This window comes from Melospiza melodia, chromosome 5 (genome assembly GCF_035770615.1).
Source record: "Melospiza melodia melodia isolate bMelMel2 chromosome 5, bMelMel2.pri, whole genome shotgun sequence".
In the NCBI taxonomy this organism is placed as follows: domain Eukaryota; kingdom Metazoa; phylum Chordata; class Aves; order Passeriformes; family Passerellidae; genus Melospiza; species Melospiza melodia.
Window position 1 is genome coordinate 96,512,984 of NC_086198.1, and position 17,234 is coordinate 96,530,217.

Genomic DNA, 17,234 nt, shown 5'->3' on the forward strand with positions numbered 1-17,234 from the left:
TCTGTAGGTTGTGCACCAGAAGAGGTAAGGATGCTACAGCAATACTGCAATGATGAGAATTGGCCATTTAAACAATCCACGCCTTTTGGAATGCCTCAGGCCTTCAGCACAGTCACTGGCTTTGAGCAGGCAGCAGCAGCCGTGGGGCACTGAACAGCTCTCCTGCTGGAGCACAGGGCCAGGAGGTGCAGCCCAGGTCCCTCCTCAGCCTCAGAGGGGACAGTCCCGTGTCCTGGCTCAGGGGACAGCCCAAGCCACCAGCAATTTAGAGCAGGAGAGCTGGTGGGAGAGCTCCTGTCACCTGTTCCCCTTGGGAGCTGGAATTGAACCACTGTGAAGCTAAAACTGCCTCATGTAGGAAACCAAACAGAGAGGAAGAGATCTCTGCAGATTACAGTCCCAGACTGGGGCAAGGGAGGGCCAGATCAGCTTATTCCCCTGACACCTGCCAGGAAAAATGTTGTCATCTTATTTCAAAAGTCCCATACCTTCTGGGTGATTCCTCACGGGCATTTCCTCACGGGCATCTCCCCACAGCAGTGACTCCTTCACAGCACAGCCAGCAAGCTGCAGCTAGCCCACTCTTTGTAGCACTCATCCTCACTGGACACAGCTGGGGCCTGTTAAAGGCAGGCCTGTTCCCAATCTTTGATGATTAGTGCAGCTGCAACTCCTCGGGTGTGACACTACCTTCTGCACTATCTATATTTTCTTACATTCTATCCCTCCACAACTCCCCCTTTTCTTTTAATTACAAAGTTGCAGCATCTGTGGAAAGATATGTTTGAGTAAATTGATACTATAACATATTCACATATCTCACCAAGGACTAACAGTATGCAAATGTTCAGGCAACACATCACAGTAGGAACATACATTTGTAAGTTCTGATTTAGTTTTGCTTTTCACAGTCTAGAACATCAGCCTAAGGCTTTTCATAGACTAACGTTGTGTTTACTGTCTTTTGCAGGGCCCTTCAGGTGTGGGATGGAGACACCAAGAGGATTACAAAGGTGGTGAGAGTGTCATGAGAGAAATTAGATCCTGCTGGTACACTCAGAGCCCTCAGAGCATCTCTTACTGGATGTGGTGATGGTCCTATTACAAAATCCTCTACAGAAATTAAAGAATTAAGAGGGAAAAGCCTAAAGCAGCAGCCTAGGTCAGACCAGTGTGACCCCTCCTCATGCAGCAGCACCTCCCCACCCCTTCAGCTGGGAGAGATGTTAAAGATCCTGAAACAGCACATCCCCTGGGAAGTACATGTGGATGAGAGCCAGGCTGCCTGGCAGCTGGACAGATGGTGACCTGTGGGATAAAATTGTTCTTCCAGGTGTGGGAGTGGGATGCTGCCCCTGCAGGAAAGGAAGGAGAGAGTTCCCTTAATTACTCATGTTTCTGAGCTGATGCTTTGCCTCCTCTTCTTCAAAGCTGATTGAGTGGAGAAAGAAAAGGATTGGTGTCCTTGCTGAGCCTTTGCTATCAGCTGGGCCTGGGGAGCCCAGAGCCCCAGTGCAGCTCAGGGGAGAGGCGGGCAGCAGGCTGTGCCAGGGAGGGGGCACGGGGTGTTAGTGCCAGAGCAGGCTGCCCCAGAGCTGGGCAAACCGAGCTGGGCTCGTGTCAGCACAGTCTGATTCTCCATCTCTAAATGTCTGTGATGAAATTCCATCATTTGCCTTTCTGGGTAGGCTGCCCCTTGCTTTTCTGCCTGCCAGTGCCCTGAGCAAAAACCCACCTGTGCCAAGCGTATGCTTTTCCATTATCTGAGGAATCCTCTCTGTTGAGGGGTTAAGGAAAATCTTATTAAATTTTTTTTAAATGTGGTGCTAATTAGTTTGGATGTAATGAGCAGCATTAGACCTGTGGTTGTTTGAAAGGGGTTGTTGAATAACCATTTCTGCCACATTCCAATTTGCATAATGACAAGGTGTTGGCATTGCATCCACCATTCATTTGCTGTATTTATAATGCCATTATGGAGCCACTCTTATCCTCATGCACTGTAAAAGGTATATGGAAATGTAATATATGATCCTGCTTGTTTGGAAATTGCTTTTGGATATCTTTGAATTTTTGTAATAGTATTTTTGGCAGCTGAAGGCTAACAGCACCACCAGGAGAGTCTGCCACACGGTTTCACTGGGGCAGAAATTAAATGCTGCTTCCACATGTGCAGGGGAGTTCATTTTCCCCAGTGCTGGAGCAGAGGCAGCAGAGGTGAGTGTGATCAGGTGTGCTGCAGAGCGTGCTCAAGGCAAACACAGTATTTCACTCCAAATCACCCCTACAAGGCATAATGCTGGTGCTTGAAGTCCCAAAGAGCATCCTTAATCACAGCTCTCAGAACATTTAACAGGTCACGGAGAGTGCAGCCTGGTGCTGTGAACTCCTGGGCAGCACACGGAGCTGGAGGAGCCCGACCTGCAGCTCATTCAGATTCTCTCTTCCCGCACTTCTCCTCCCCTCCTTGGGAACCAAGGAACGGGAAATAAACTTGTCACTCTGCCTGTGTTACAGTGAAAAGGCAGGAGAGTCCCTGTATGAGCAGGATGAGTTCTTGTAGTGTATGTGTGTGGTTACAGAGAAAAAAAAATTAGAAAGAAAAATAGCTATAATTCATTTATTTGTACTAAGTTTAGTATAATTATTTTTCTTCTCTTGAAAAAGCAGCAGTTTACTGAGGGGGTGAATATTTACAGTGTAAACCATCACCCCACATAAACGTTACTGTGACAATATTTCAGTTCTTTGCTCTGGTGCCATCTCTCCCTCATTGTCACTGTAAAATGTTTCTGTGTCATTGCAGAAAGAAAATCTACAAGATGTATTCTAAAATAAAGTCTATCACTTTGGGTGAGCCTGGCTCGTTTTAGCTACCTGAACGTGTGTCACCTAATGAGAATAAATTAGTAAATCACATGCAGATATTGCCTGACCCTGCATGTCCAGACTTTTATGTTCTGGCTGTGCTCTGGTTTCTGGCTGGAAATCCTATTGATACAAGGCTCATCCATAGGACTTCCAGCACCAACAGGATTTCTCCTGAGTGGGCACATAGCCGTAGCCTTCCAAGGCTTTGATGGCCTTTTTTAAAGCTTATTCTGTATCATGAACTCACATCTCTGCCAGACAGCACCAGGAAAGGAGAAAAGCTCTTCCTGTCAGGGTTATTTTCACTGTGACAGCCCCCATTCTGTCCACCTGAGATGTCTCTTTGATGTGAGCATGTGGCACACGAGTGTGTGAGCAAGGGGGAAAGAAGTAAAAAACCCACCAGACAGAGAAGAATGTGGTTTATGTAAACCATTTATGTAAGCCCACTTTGAGCAACAAACTGATTAAGATCCTCTTTTTTCACTTGCCCGTCCTCTTCATCCCCAGTGTCCCTCTGTTCCCTGCCTTGGTTTACCTCCCAGAGTCTGGAAAATCTCCCAGTATCAGAAAAAAAACTTTCTTTTATTTGCTCTTAAGAAAGGCTCTACAACAACCACATTTACTTTGTTATCTTTGAGACAGAACCTGAAGACCAGAAATGCCCAAGCATTGTGAAATAATTTTCCTTTGAGTATTTAAATTCAACTGTTTGAGCAGAATTATTTTGTCATGTAATACAGGAATTAATATTTGTTAATATAGCAGACTGCAAGCAGACATCATGGTGTATTTTTGGAAAATGGATTTAACTTTATACAAACAAAGCTTATTTTTAACATTTCATTTGTGTAGTATAAGACTAGAAATGTGTAACATGACTGAGTTTAGTCTCAAACAGAAGCTCTGAAATACATGTCAAAAATCTCTAAGAATTAAAAAACTAACTCACTGCACCCTGCTCTGGTGGAAACAACACAAGGAATTTTTGCAGGTGATAGTACAGAACTGGTTTGCAATGACTTTGTGAAACATCGTTGACTGCTGAGTGAAATCAATGACAGAAAATATTTTGAAATATTTTTCCATTCTCTCTCAATTGTTTGGAATGTATCTGTCTGTATTTATGTGCTTCTTTCTGTTGTTTTGATTAAAGACATTTTACTGAACAACTGAAACTTGTTCAGTATAAGCTGAATTATATGAAGTAAAATAGAGCACTTTCCTTTTTTTAACCTCATTCATTCACAGAGTGAACAATAGCAAGATGTAATTAATATCTGCATCTTTTCTTACTAATATAGGTTTGCACCCTTGGATTTAGCATTGATTTCATGGGAATTAGTCCAAAAATGTGCTGATGCCCCAGATCATCTCTGGTACCTGGCAAAGACATCACTTGACCACACTGAATTGGGGTTTGAATGTGCTGCTGTCTGTCAGAGCGGAGACTCTGCCCTCTGGAAATGCTCTGCTCAGTGTCCCCTTGGATGTGCTCCCTGTCCTGAATCCCCTAACACTTCACATTTTATCAATGAATCAGGAAGTAATTAAAAAGACAATTTGACTGACAGAATGGACCAGAGCAAACACCTCCTGCTTGTGTCATAGCCCTCATCCCGGCAGTCAGAGTGTTCCACTTGCTCTGCTCCATTGATGATTCACGGAAAATGAGCTCCAGAGCCCTGGGCAGGAGCACCAGGGACACCACACAGGCACCACGTGGGAATTGGCTTTTGGGGGTCACTGTGGGAGCTTTGGGGGCTTTCTGTGACACCTGATGGGACAGCCTGAAACGCTGCATCGAGCCCTGTTTGACTCCTGCAGAGCCAGTGTCAGTGGGCAGGGATGGAGCAGGGAGCTTCAGGCAGGTGAGGGCATTTTGCTTCAGCACACCAGGGGCTGTTCCTCAGCAGCTGCCCTGTGTCGATACCATCATTCTTCTCACTGTCAGCACCCACACACTCTGATCCAGCACCACGAGCCAGCTGCAGAGTTCTGGTCCAGGGAGCATTGTTGGAGCTGGCTCTTTGGTGCTGGTGCTCCAAATGCCCACTGGGCACAGACAGGACCTGTGAGCAGAGTGTAAAACGTGCCCGACACCACTGCAGGCGCTGCACGCTGGGGAAGGCACACACTAGAGTTGAGGCTGTGCAGCTCTGCTCTAGAATTTTATGATCCCACAGCTCTGGATGAGGCACTGGAGCAAGGGTTATCAATAACTGCCTAAACGATGCTGAGAAAGATACCTGCAGCTCTGTTTCCAGCGCTGCCATAAAATGTGAGAAGCCTTGTTAAATTGCATTTAATGACTGGGAATCTCAGGCTAACTGACTCCTTCACCCAGCAGCTGTGAGTAATAATACTCACATGAGCAGGTTTCACTGGCAGGACACTAACCAGCCTGGAGGAGGGCAATCCTGCACTCTGCAGCTCTGGGCAGCTCCTGTTGGAGCCAAATTATTCCCCACTGGCAGGGAACTGCTTGGAGCTGCAGGCAGGGGTTGAATTATCTCTTTATTCAGCTGCGTCATGCCTCACCTGGGCCAGCAGTTTGGCTGCTGGTGGCACTCACTCAAACCTGGTGCACAGTGGTGCAGGGTGAGAGCGTCTCCCCAGTGCCTGTTTCCCAGTTTGGCTGCTTTTCTTCTACCAGTAAAAACTGTGCAGAGCAGTACACGGTCTTACGTTCCCCAAGCATTACTACTTGTCATGTTTTTCCCTGAAAATTTACTTCAGAACTCCTTTCATCGTAACAGATCTTATGTTCAAAAATGCAAATGAGTCTGGTCAGAGACTTCTGGTGCTTGTAGGCTTCTGCAGGTGGGGAAGTGAGAACCTGGAGCATCCCCCGTTACCCGGAGCATCCCATATTACCTGAGGCATCCCGCATTACCCGGAGCATCCCGCGTTACCTGGAGCATCCCGCATCACCTGGAGCATCCCGCATTACCTGGAGCATCCCACATTACCTGAGGCATCCCACATTACCTGGAGAATCCCGCATTACCCGGAGCATCCTGCATTACCTGAGGCATCCCGCATTACCTGGAGCATCCTGCATTTCCTGGAGCATCCCACATTACCTGGAGCATCCCACATTACCTGAGGCATCCCGCATTTCCTGGAGCATCCTGCATTACCTGGAGCATCCCGCGTTACCTGAGGCATCCCACGTTACCTGAGGCATCCCGCATCACCTGGAGCATCCCGCATTACCTGGAGCATCCCACATTACCTGAGGCATCCCGCATTTCCTGGAGCATCCCGCATTACCTGGAGCATCCCGCATTACCTGAGGCATCCCACATTACCTGAGGCATCCCGCATTTCCCGGAGCATCCCACATTACCTGGAGCATCCCGCATTACCTGGAGCATCCCACATTACCTGAGGCATCCCACATTACCTGGAGCATCCCACATTACCTGAGGCATCCCACATTTCCTGGAGCATCCCGCATTTCCTGGAGCATCCCGCATTACCTGAGGCATCCCGCATTACCTGGAGCATCCCGCATTACCCGGAGCATCCCGCATTACCTGGAACATCCCGCATTACCTGGAACATCCCACATTACCCGGAGCATCCCGCATTACCTGAGGCATCCCGCATTACCTGGAGCATCCCCCGTTACCCGGAGCATCCCACATTACCTGGAACATCCCGCATCACCTGGAGCATCCCTCATTACCCAGAGCATCCCGCATTTCCCGGAGCATCCCGCGTTACCCGGAGCATCCCACATTACCTGAGGTATCCCGCATTACCTGGAGCATCCCGCATTTCCCGGAGCATCCCACATTACCTGGAGCATCCCACATTACCTGAGGTATCCCGCATTTCCTGGAGCATCCTGCATTACCTGGAGCATCCCGCGTTACCTGAGGCATCCCACGTTACCTGAGGCATCCCGCATTACCCGGAGCATCCCACATTACCTGAGGCATCCCGCATTACCCGGAGCATCCCGCGTTACCTGGAGCATCCCGCATTTCCCGGAGCATCCCACATTACCCGGAGCATCCCGCATTACCTGGAGCATCCCCCGTTACCCGGAGCATCCCACATTACCTGAGGCATCCCACATTACCTGGAGCATCCCGCATTACCTGAGGCATCCCGCATTACCCGGAGCATCCCGCATTACCTGGAGCATCCCGCATTACCTGGAGCATCCCGCATTACCCGGAACATCCCGCATTACCTGGAGCATCCCGCATTACCTGGAGCATCCCACGTTACCTGGAGCATCCCGCATTACCTGGAGCATCCCGCATTACCTGGAGCATCCCGCATGCTCCCCGCGGCTCCCGCAGGCTGCCAAACCCCGCAGAGGAGGCCTCAGCCCCTTGTCTCTGACACCGGCGGCCGCGGCAGATTTTGTTTCCACGGGAGGGCTCAAACATTTGATTCCATTGGATTCCATTGGATTCCATTCTGGAGCGGGTGCGAGGCAGCGGGAGGCGGCCCTGGAGCTCCCGGCCCTGCACAATCCCAGATCGGAGCCGGGCTGAGGGAACGGGAGGGAGCCGGGAAAGGGGATGAGCGGGGAGCAAAGCACGGAGACCCCGGGCACCGCTCGGTGACTGCCGAGAGGAGGAGGATGCTCTGCCACCCAAAAATCCCTCCGCAAAATGTCGGGGTATTAGAGTTGCTCCCGAGGGAAAAAAAAGGGAAAAAAACACCCCAAACAAACAAACAAACAAACAAAAACCCAAATACTAAACAAACAAAAAAATATCCAACAAAAAAAGCCCCACACCTAAAATGAGTGGAAAATGAAAGCTCTTCCTCGGCTGGGAGCTGCTGGGCCGGCCGAGCCACCCCGGGGTACTCGCAGCCATTATAGACTTTATTTTGAAAGTAAAAAAGAAAGTATTATAAAAGTCCAACTTTGATACGAATTTAAGAGTAATCAGAGGAACGGCGATGGAAAGATTATTTTATTTTTAAAGTTGTGCAAACTGAATGAAGGAGCCGATTTATTAAATTTACATAAATCCAGAATATCGCACTTCCCATCGGGGGAAGCATGGCAGAGATGTCGGATTCCCTCTATATATGATATTTATTTTGTCCATAATATTGCGCAAATCGGCAAAGCCAATTAAGAAAATGCAAACAAGGAAACTAAGAAGGGAAATCCCCTCCCTCGTAGAAGAAGAATAAAGTTTATTTGCGTATAAGAAATACGCTCTCAGAGTAAACGAAAAGAAAAAGGATGATGCGAGCATCCATCCGAGCGTCTCATGAGGCAGGCGTTTTCCAGAGGAAACTTTCTTTCAAAGATTCACCCGAAAACCAGGGACTCCCACCACGGAAAGCGCCGTTTCTTTAGAGTTTATTGATTGATTTAAAGTGTTTAGCAAACAAAGTGCTCTCTTTATCACCTCTTGCTCTTACTCCCTCGTCTTATACATTAATTATAAAGTTAAAACTTTTTTTTTCTTTTATTTTGTAACAACCAGAAATATACAGAAATGTTTAACGTAAAAAACCCGCCCTGCACGCCGGGAGCCGCCCTGGCTGCCCCTTCGAGGGACAGTGACGTTTGTAAAAAATGTCCCTCGTCACCGTGAGGTCACGGGGGGAGCGGCGCCTCTGCTTCTGCAGTGTCCAGGGACAGGAGCGATAGTTCTCCGTTTTACCCTGAGAGTCAAATGGGTACATAATCTTCTTTTCAAGTCTTTCGCTAGTGGCCAGACCAGGATAAAAACAAAGGCAAATAATATTAATAATAATTATTAAATTAATTAAACCCACATAGCAACGAGGGACGGTGAAAATAAAAATACAGGTAACGATGATTTACATCTACTCGTATGTACACGGGGGAGGGAGGTTTCTCCTCCTCCTTCCCTCAGCAGCGCAGTCCGGACACGTCGCGTACAAAAAGGGTCGTAGAAAGGCCCGGAGGGGCGGGGGAGGCTGCCGAGGGTTCCCGGGAGCCTCCGGCCGCTCCTTTCGTGCCCCGGTGGCTCCGGGGCTGCCCCTTGGCCCGGTGCCGCCGCCGCTCGGCGCCCGCTTTCACTCTCGGGTGCGGGGTTGGTGCGGAGAGCCCGGCCCGGCGATCCTCGGGGCGCGGCGGCACAGCCGGCAGTGAGGAGGAGGAGGAGGAGGAGGAGGAGGAGGAAGGAGCGTCGGGCTTATAGGTGCGGGGTGTAGAAGGCCGGAGCGCCGTAAGTCTGGGAGCCCAGCACGAAGGGCGAGAGCACGGCGGGGCTGGGCAGGAAGGGCAGCTGGGCGGCGCAGACCAGCCCCCCGGCCGGGTGCCCGGCGTAGCTGCCGGGGCCGTGCATGGAGAGCGGGGCGCCCATGGGCGGCGAGTGGCTGAGGGGGCTGAGCCCGCCCGGCAGGGCCGCGCCGCCCAGCCCGGCCCCGGCCCCGCCGCCGCCGCCGCCGCCCGTGGGCGCGCTGGTGTCGGCGCCCGGGTTCTGCTTCTTCCACTTGGTGCGGCGGTTCTGGAACCAGATCTTCACCTGCGTCTCGGTGAGGCTGAGCGACAGCGCCAGGTTGAGGCGCTCGCACACCGACAGGTACCGCGTGGATTTGAACTTGTTTTCCAGCGCCACCAGCTGCTCGTAGGTGAAGGCTGTCCGCGCCCGCCGGGGCTTGCCCGACTTGGAGTCCGAGCCCGTCCGCTTCCTCTTGGGCTTGGCCTGCGGGCCGGGCTGCGCCCCGACGGGCGGCGGCGGCGGCGCGGGGGGCGCGGGGGCCGGGACGAGCCCCGCCTCGGCAGCCTCGGCTCGGAGCGGGCCCGGCTCGGCCTCGCCGGGCGCCGCGGGGCCGGAGCCGCCGCTGCTGCCGCTGGTGCTGCCGCTCTCCTCGCTGCACAGCTCCTCGTCGTCCTGCAGCTCGCTGTCGGGGCTGCGGCTCGGCCGGCTGCTGTAGTCCAGGTCGCACTCCTCGGCCTTGTAGAGCTCCCCGTCCTCTGCGGACAAGGCACAGCCGCTGTTAGGGCTCGCCGCCCGGCCCGGCCCGGCCCCCGCCCCGCCCGCCCCAGCCCCCCGGTACGGCCCCCGGGGTCTCCTGAGGGTTCTCCCACCCGCTGTCCCCGCTGCTCTGGACAGGGCTGCCCGCACAGTGCGGCCGCCCCTCCGGGCCCTCAGCCCCTCCGCCCGCCGTGGGGATGCGGCCGGGCCGGGCCCTCGGAGCGGGGCTGCTGCTGAGCCCGTCCGGGTCCTCGGAGCGGGGCTGCTCCTCAGCCGGGCCGGCACCTCGGTACGGGGCTGCTGCTGAGCCCGTCGGGGCCCCTCGGAGCGGGGCTGCTCCTCAGCCGGGCCGGCACCTCGGTACGGGGCTGCTCCTCAGCCCGTCCGAGCCCTCGGTACGGGGCTGCTCCTCAGCCGGGCCGGCACCTCGGTGCGGGGCTGCCCCTGAGCCGGGCCGGGCCCTCGGAGCGGGGCTGCTGCTGAGCCCGTCGGGGCCCCTCGGGAGCGGGGCTGCCCCTGAACCCGTCCGGGCCCTCGGAGCGGGGCTGCCCCTGAGCCGGGCCGGCACCTCGGTACGGGGCTGCCCCTGAACCCGTCCGGGCCCTCGGTACGGGGCTGCCCCTGAGCCCGTCCGGGCCCTCGGAGCGGGGCTGCCCCTGAGCCCTGAGCCGGGGGTGGGCTGAGGAGCAGTGGTGGGGATGGGGCTCGGAACTGCAGCTCGGGGGCCGGGAAGGGGCTGTCCGGCCCGGGGAGGCTTTGCCAGCCCTGCCCCTTCCGAGCCAAACACCTCCGGCAAGAGCCGAGACGCGGTCGGGATAGGGGATGTACCCCCTTCCTTCCACGGCCGGGATAGGGGATGTACCCCCTTCCCACAGCCTGGAAAGGCCTTTGGGGGCACAGCAGGGCCAGGATCCCCGCATACTCGAGTATCCCCGGGGTCCCCGAGGGGCAGCGGGGCGCTGGGAGGAGCCCCTGCCCGGGCCGTGCCGGGGGAGCGGGCAGCAGCGATGCCAAAGAGCCTCTAACAATTATAGTGACGGAAATCTCCGAATCGATGGGCGATTTGCTGGGTTTTGCTCTGGCATTTTTAACCCTTCCTGCGTCTGGTTTGACCTCTTGTCACTTCCCGAGATGGAAGTATTAAAGTGGAGTAAATACTTGTATTGATTAGCAGAGCAGATACAAACTTAATTAAACTCATTTTGTGCAATGTACAAACTAGTTAACGGTCATTTAATTTATTTGGGTTTATATTACGCTCCAATTAACGGGTCTCCATCGGAGAACAGGGCAATTATCCGATATTTAAGGCTATTGGACTTCTGCTGACGGTTCTGTCATTATGAAGCCTGAGAGCGAATCGCGTTTTCCGGAGAAACGGCTCCTCCTCGTCCTGGCCGGGCCCGGGCTCCGTCGGGGGAGCGAGAGGCGAATCCTCCTCCACGGGACGGGGCTGGGGGAGATGGGGGCAGAGGCCCGCGAGTCCCGTCCTTTTCCGCCGGTGCTTTCAGACACGCCTAAAGTTCCCTCTCTCACTTCTGCAACGGGGCTGTAGCTCCGGGAACCCCTAATCAAGGACTCCTCTAACCTGGTTAACCGAGATGCGCAAATAGGAAATGAATCGCTGCTCTGTCACCTCATCCCGTCCGCAGTTTAGTTGTTTTTAATCGCCCCCAAACCTGAACACACCTCAAATTTGCTCTGTATCCTCACGCAGGATCCCCTAAGTCCCGCATGTAAAATTAGGGTGGTTTTAGAAGTGTGTTTTGTTCAACGCGCTGATTTCGGATACGGCTGGTTCAGTGGGGGAAATAAGGGCAGAGTATTGCTGTTCTTGTCACTCCGCAAATATCCCTTAATAACTCAGGGTTCGTTAAGAACCCTTTCCAGCTTTCTGTTCAGCCCGGAGCATGGAAAACGCGGGCGATCGCCGCCGGACACAACAGAACCGGGTCACTTTTCTCCCAGCCCGACCCAGCGAGTGCAGACAGGCGTCCTGCAACCTGTGGGACCTGCTAGAAATTGCGGGGCGTAATTTTTTACAGCAGCGATTTATAAAAGGTGCGAGTGGCTGCGCCTGCGGGCGGACCCGGGGCTGGCTCAGCCGCAGCCCGCACACACGAACCGGACCGGGAGCCTGCAGCTGCCAGCTTCGGGGTTTGATCTTCCGTCCACGGAATCCCAGCCGTGGGTCAGCTAAAAATTTTAAAGACAAAAAAAATGCACCGCGAATAGAGTTGCGGACGGAGATGGACGCGCCGGGCTTGTTAATTTTTTTTTTTTTTTTTATTTTCGGGAATAGGTTAAATAGTAATTTAATGGGGAATTTAAACTGTTATTTTTAACATTAAAATAATTTTACGAGGGGGCAGTTGACGAGCGCTATTTCCCCTCTCATTTCGCCAGAAATCCTTTGCATTTTTCGGAGGGGTTGGTACCTTTCTGGACAGAGCTACTTTTCAGAACATTTCTCCTAGATTCAGTCATCACTTGAACTAATATTAATTACGGTGGGGAAAGAGAAGAATTAAATTCCGTGATTTTCGAGCAGTCCCAGGTCTCTTTCTGGCCACTGCCATCACATTTAGGCGATGTGTCCCTGTGTGGAGCGCCTGGGGCGCTTGTCAGCGGGTGAAGCGCACCGCGCCGCGATGCCTCCAAACATATTTATTTTGAGAGAAGAGATGGAGTTACATTTCTCTCCTTGTCTGGAGATAAAAGTGTGAGATTAGCGATAGGTTTAACCTCGTCAGTCTTTCTGATCGCCCAGATCTATTTAATATGACGAAAGTCAGATGAGTTTAGAGGAATAATTACTCCAGCTCCGCACTGCTTTTAAAAATCTCTTTTGAATTCTATTAGTGCCCAATTCCTGCTCTTGCTTTACAGATGAAAAATGCGCCATGGCTCGGACTGGAGCAGATTCCAGACCTCTTTCACTGCCTAATTTTACTTGACAGAGTCGCGCTATGGCGGGGTTGGAAACCTCCGAGCCCTCCTCTCTCGCCCCAGACACACAAACTATTTTTCCTAAGCCGAGAAGTTTATTCCCTGTAGCTCGCTGCCTCTTCTTTCCCCTCTCTGGACATGGAATAACTATAGATATTTTCCACAACGACAGCCTTTCCCCGAAACCCTCCGTGATCCCCAGAGCCGCGGTGTTTAGAGGTGAGAAAGTTGGGATACTCGGACCCAGAAAGAAAAAGCAATCTAGAGCTTGGGTCGAATGCAATTCCCGATCAATAGCGAGCCCTAATAAGTGTAATAGGTTTTAATCGAGTAATTATCCGAATTTTGACCCTATAATTTAGATGTTAGGGAAGAGTTTGCAAGGTGCTTGAAAGAGATATGCACAATTCGATAATAGGATATCGATCCAAGCAGTCCTACATGCCACTCTGGGGCGATTTTCCCCATTATCCAGCCTCTTTACGCTGCTAAGCACATTTTACCTTAAATGTAATCGAAGGAATTTAATTGTTTTTCCAGAGATAACCAGCATTTTGTCACAATTAGTTTGATTTGTCCTAAAAAAGCCAAGGGGAGAGAGAAAATTGAATCTGTCGCCCAGAGCAACGGGCGGCAGCGGCGGGGGAGGACGGGAGAGGGTCCGGGGCTGGGGAGAGGAGACACAAAGTCATGAACGCCTGGGGGGCCCGGGCGAGGTGCGGGAACCAAGGGAGGTTTTGCACCCTCGGGGCCGCGATTGCGGCCCTCCGAAACCGGAGGAGCCGCTCCCAAGTTTGCCCGAGCCGGAGCTCGCGGGCAGCGCTGGCCGTCCCTGCGAGGAGGAGGAGGATGAGGATGAGGATGGCGGGGTTCCTCCGCAGCCCAGCCAGGCCGGCATCCCTGCGGTCGGTCCTGCCGCTCCCGGGGGTGCAGGGCACGAACAGCTCCGGGTGTCCCGGGGATGCGGGGAGCGGAGCCCGGCCGGGGCCCGGGGCCCTCCGGCCTGTCCCGGCGGGATGCGCCCGGCTCCTTCCTTGCATCCCGAGAACCCCACTGCCCCCTGCATCCCGACTCAGAATCTGCTCCCTCCCTGCATCCCGACTCACAATCCCACTGCCCCCTGCATCCCGACTCAGAATCTGCTCCCTCCCTGCATCCCGACTCAGAATCTGCTCCCTCCCTGCATCCCGACTCAGAATCCCACTGCCCCCTGCATCCCGACTCACAATCCCACTGCCCCCTGCATCCCGACTCAGAATCCCACTGCCCCCTGCATCCCGACTCAGGATCCCATCTCACTACATCCAGCAGCAGCAGCGCAGGGCGCGTTTGTCCCTCCCCGAGCCGGCTCCCGAGGTACCAGCGGGGAAAGGATGAGATGTCAAAGCATGCGAGACCCTGCTGGGGAAACCCAGGGCAGCCCCCAGACCTACTTACTGATCAGCTCTGCGGACTTCTTGCACGCGTCGAAATCTTCGGCGAGAGCCTTTTGCTCGGCCAGCTCGGTCCCCGAGTCCTCGGGCTTATCCTCCGCCCCCAGCGTGAACTCGGCGCCCGCCGATTTGTACAAGCCCGCGCAGTGCCGCCGCTTGCTGTTGAACTTGTTAGGGTCCAGGATGTCGAGCACGGAGAAGGAGGTGGTTCTGTGCACCGTGGGCAGCGCGGCCGCGGCCGCCTCCGGTCCGGGGGTGCTGCTGCGGCCGTCCCCTTGCCGGTCGCGGCCGGCGGGGCAGTAGAGCGGCAGCTCGCCGCGCCCGTCCATGCCGTCCCCGTGGCAGCCGCGGGGCTCGCCGCCCGCCGGGGCCGTCACCGCCGCCGCCGGGATGGAGATGTCACCGGCCTTGTCTCTGCTCGCGTTCATGACTCCTGGCAGAGCCCCTCTCGCTCGCAGCTCGTCCCCCCTGCCCTCCCCTCTCGCTCTCCCCCTCCTTCCTCCGGCCAAGTTGGTGTGCAAACTCCTCCCCGGCTCCGCTCCGGCTCAGGACGAGCCGCTCGCTGCCTCCGGCCGCCCGGGCCGCGCTGGCTGCGGCCGCGGCAGTCACAGGGCGATGCTCGGCTCCGAGCCTCCCCTCAGCTGCTCCTTCTTCCTTCTCATCATCCTCGCCAGGCTGCCCGGGCGCTCCGGCACCCCCGCCCTCCCCTCTCGCTCGCACGCACGCGGAGGCGAGGCTGTATCTTATTTATGCATTCATATTTAGCACCGGATTGTAATTGGCTACAAATTAATCCCTCGCCCATAATAGTCTGCAATCTTCATCACTGGAAGAGAGACGCGGTGAAAGTGCGTGCCGGGGGAGGGGGGCAGAGAGCGAGAGCGAATGAAGGATGGCGTTGGCTGTGATATACTCGGCTGTCAGCTCTGTTTCAGCACACCTCCGCTCATCTGGAAAGCATCTAAATAGCCTTATTTGGAGAAGTGGGAGGAGATGACGCTTTCTTTTAAATAATTGCGGGATCAATATAAAGAAGATATTATACACGGAAAATGGGAACTTAAGGTCCTCCATCCCTAATAGTGGAGTTAGATGATCAAAAGGGGATTGTGTGTGCGTGTGTGGGCTCGGAGGTGTCAGCCCCCAGCACCTGTTTCCCTTCCCTGCTGGGTTTATTAAATTAGAACAAAAGGAGAAAATTATGGACGGAGGTTTAGCAGTTGGAGCGAAGCTTGTGTCCGCGGACACACGCGCCCTCACACGCTTCTTTCTCCTCCTTAGCTAATTAATTAAAATTAAATCTCAAATGTAAGTGCCAGGAAAGTGCCAGAAGAAAATTAATACGTTTAAACGGAACAAGACAAAACACGACGATAAATAAATCCTGAGTAGCTGGGAGAAAAGGTCTATTCCTTCCCATGCAAGGAGTGAAGGTATAACCAGACCTAAGTTCCACTTTCGAAAAATACTCTCTTATTATAAACGGTTTTAATTGTAGAAAATTAAGACGTAGGAATAAAATTGTCAGTGAATTATGCAACATGTTTTCCCACCCCCTAGCTAATTTCCTTCCCTTTCGTGTATAGTTGTGTGTTCTTTGATCATATCAATTTCATTCTTGTTTTGGACGCTCCAGTCGCTACTCAGTTTGAATTAGCTGCCAGGGGAAAAAAAAAAAAGGGGGGGGGTGGTAGGAAAATAGAGAAAGCATAAAAGGAAAATTAGATTTTTTTTTTTTGTCTTTGAGGCTGGTGACACATACAAGGACAGGTCCTTTGCAATTACCGCGGGCAATGATCCTTTAGAAAGCAGAAATTAAAAGTTGGGAGAAATAATGGGTAAAACAATCAGCTTGTAATTTTGGTAGGTCTTGGACATGATTAGTCCATCAGCGGGCTGGGCCCAGGGGAGTCCCGCTGAGCCGGAGCCCACAACAGCCCCCGCTCATATATTATACACCAGCCCTTAGATTTTAATCAGACACCACAACAGTGTCCTTTCTCTTTTATGACTTTATTATGCTTTATCTTTAAATTATAAATCACCTCCTGGGCTGAAATGGTATGTATAATCTCCGATCATGTGTAGGTAATTACCTCTCCCCCTTGTCCTGACCTCACCGACGGGGCTGCCACCAACACACAGCGAGAGCGAAGTTTTAATCTGCGTGTGCACACACTCACACGAGCCCGCACCCTGGGTTTGTTGGTTGGTTTGTTGGTTTGTTTGTTAACAGCTCATCTTTCCTTCCTTCCTCCGGCCGTGCACCTGGCCCCATCTTTTCTTTCGGATAAATGTTCCTCACTCACATCTCTCCTGCCCACAGCGCTGGGATATTATTTATGAAAAACAGACGGTGCGTTAGGTAGATGCTGGATCAGATTCGCTGTCGTACTCGACTGTATTTGTACTATTTGTACTTTTTTTTTGCGGGGGGTGGGGGGGGGGGTGGGGAGAGAATGCGAGAGAATGCGGTTATTTGGGGGCGGCGGTGGTATGAATATTTTTTATATTCCTCTTAGGAAAAAAAAAAGAAAAAATTCTAAATTGTGATTGACTCCTGTGGCCGGGCAGGGACCGCTCCCAGGCGTGCGGAACCCAGAGCCGCAGCACCAGCTCAGGTTCAGGGGTCAGCGGTGGGCGCTGGGGGCACCAGGACATCCCCGGGGACCCTCCTGTCGGCCCCGATCCCCCTCCGGAGCCGGGGCGCGCTGCGATGCTGGGCGGGCAGCGCCGGGACCCCCGGCCCGCTCGGCGCTTCTGTTTGCGGGCGGCTTAAAGCGAGTGTTATAAAGATGTTCTATTGCTCCTAATCACAATTGATTGTCAATTAGAGCCTCATTTGTGCAATCTCCATCCATCTGCCATCTCTGGTTATCTGTTCACCAGAAAGTTAGCGCTGATTATGGGGCCCTAGATGAGTTGTGACATGCAATATCTCGCAGTGGTCGGGCGGGGTGACCGGTCCCATCTCCCTCTCTTTCCGTTTTCCCTCAGGACGGACGAGCAGCAGCCTCTCCCGAGCCGCCCGTCCGGGCGATGCTGT

General features: G+C 53.3%; 1 protein-coding gene across 1 annotated transcript; it reads right to left on the reverse strand.

Moving 5' to 3' along the window:
• Nucleotides 1–9,020: 9,020 nt before the first annotated feature.
• Nucleotides 9,021–14,616, reverse strand: NKX1-1 (NK1 homeobox 1). Its single transcript, XM_063158119.1, has 2 exons — nt 14,193–14,616; nt 9,021–9,805 (listed from the first exon to the last, which is right to left on the reverse strand). The coding sequence occupies exons 1-2, from the start codon at nt 14,614–14,616 to the stop codon at nt 9,021–9,023; spliced, it is 1,209 nt and encodes a 402-aa protein (XP_063014189.1).
• Between the last annotated feature and the right edge of the window lie 2,618 nt (nt 14,617–17,234).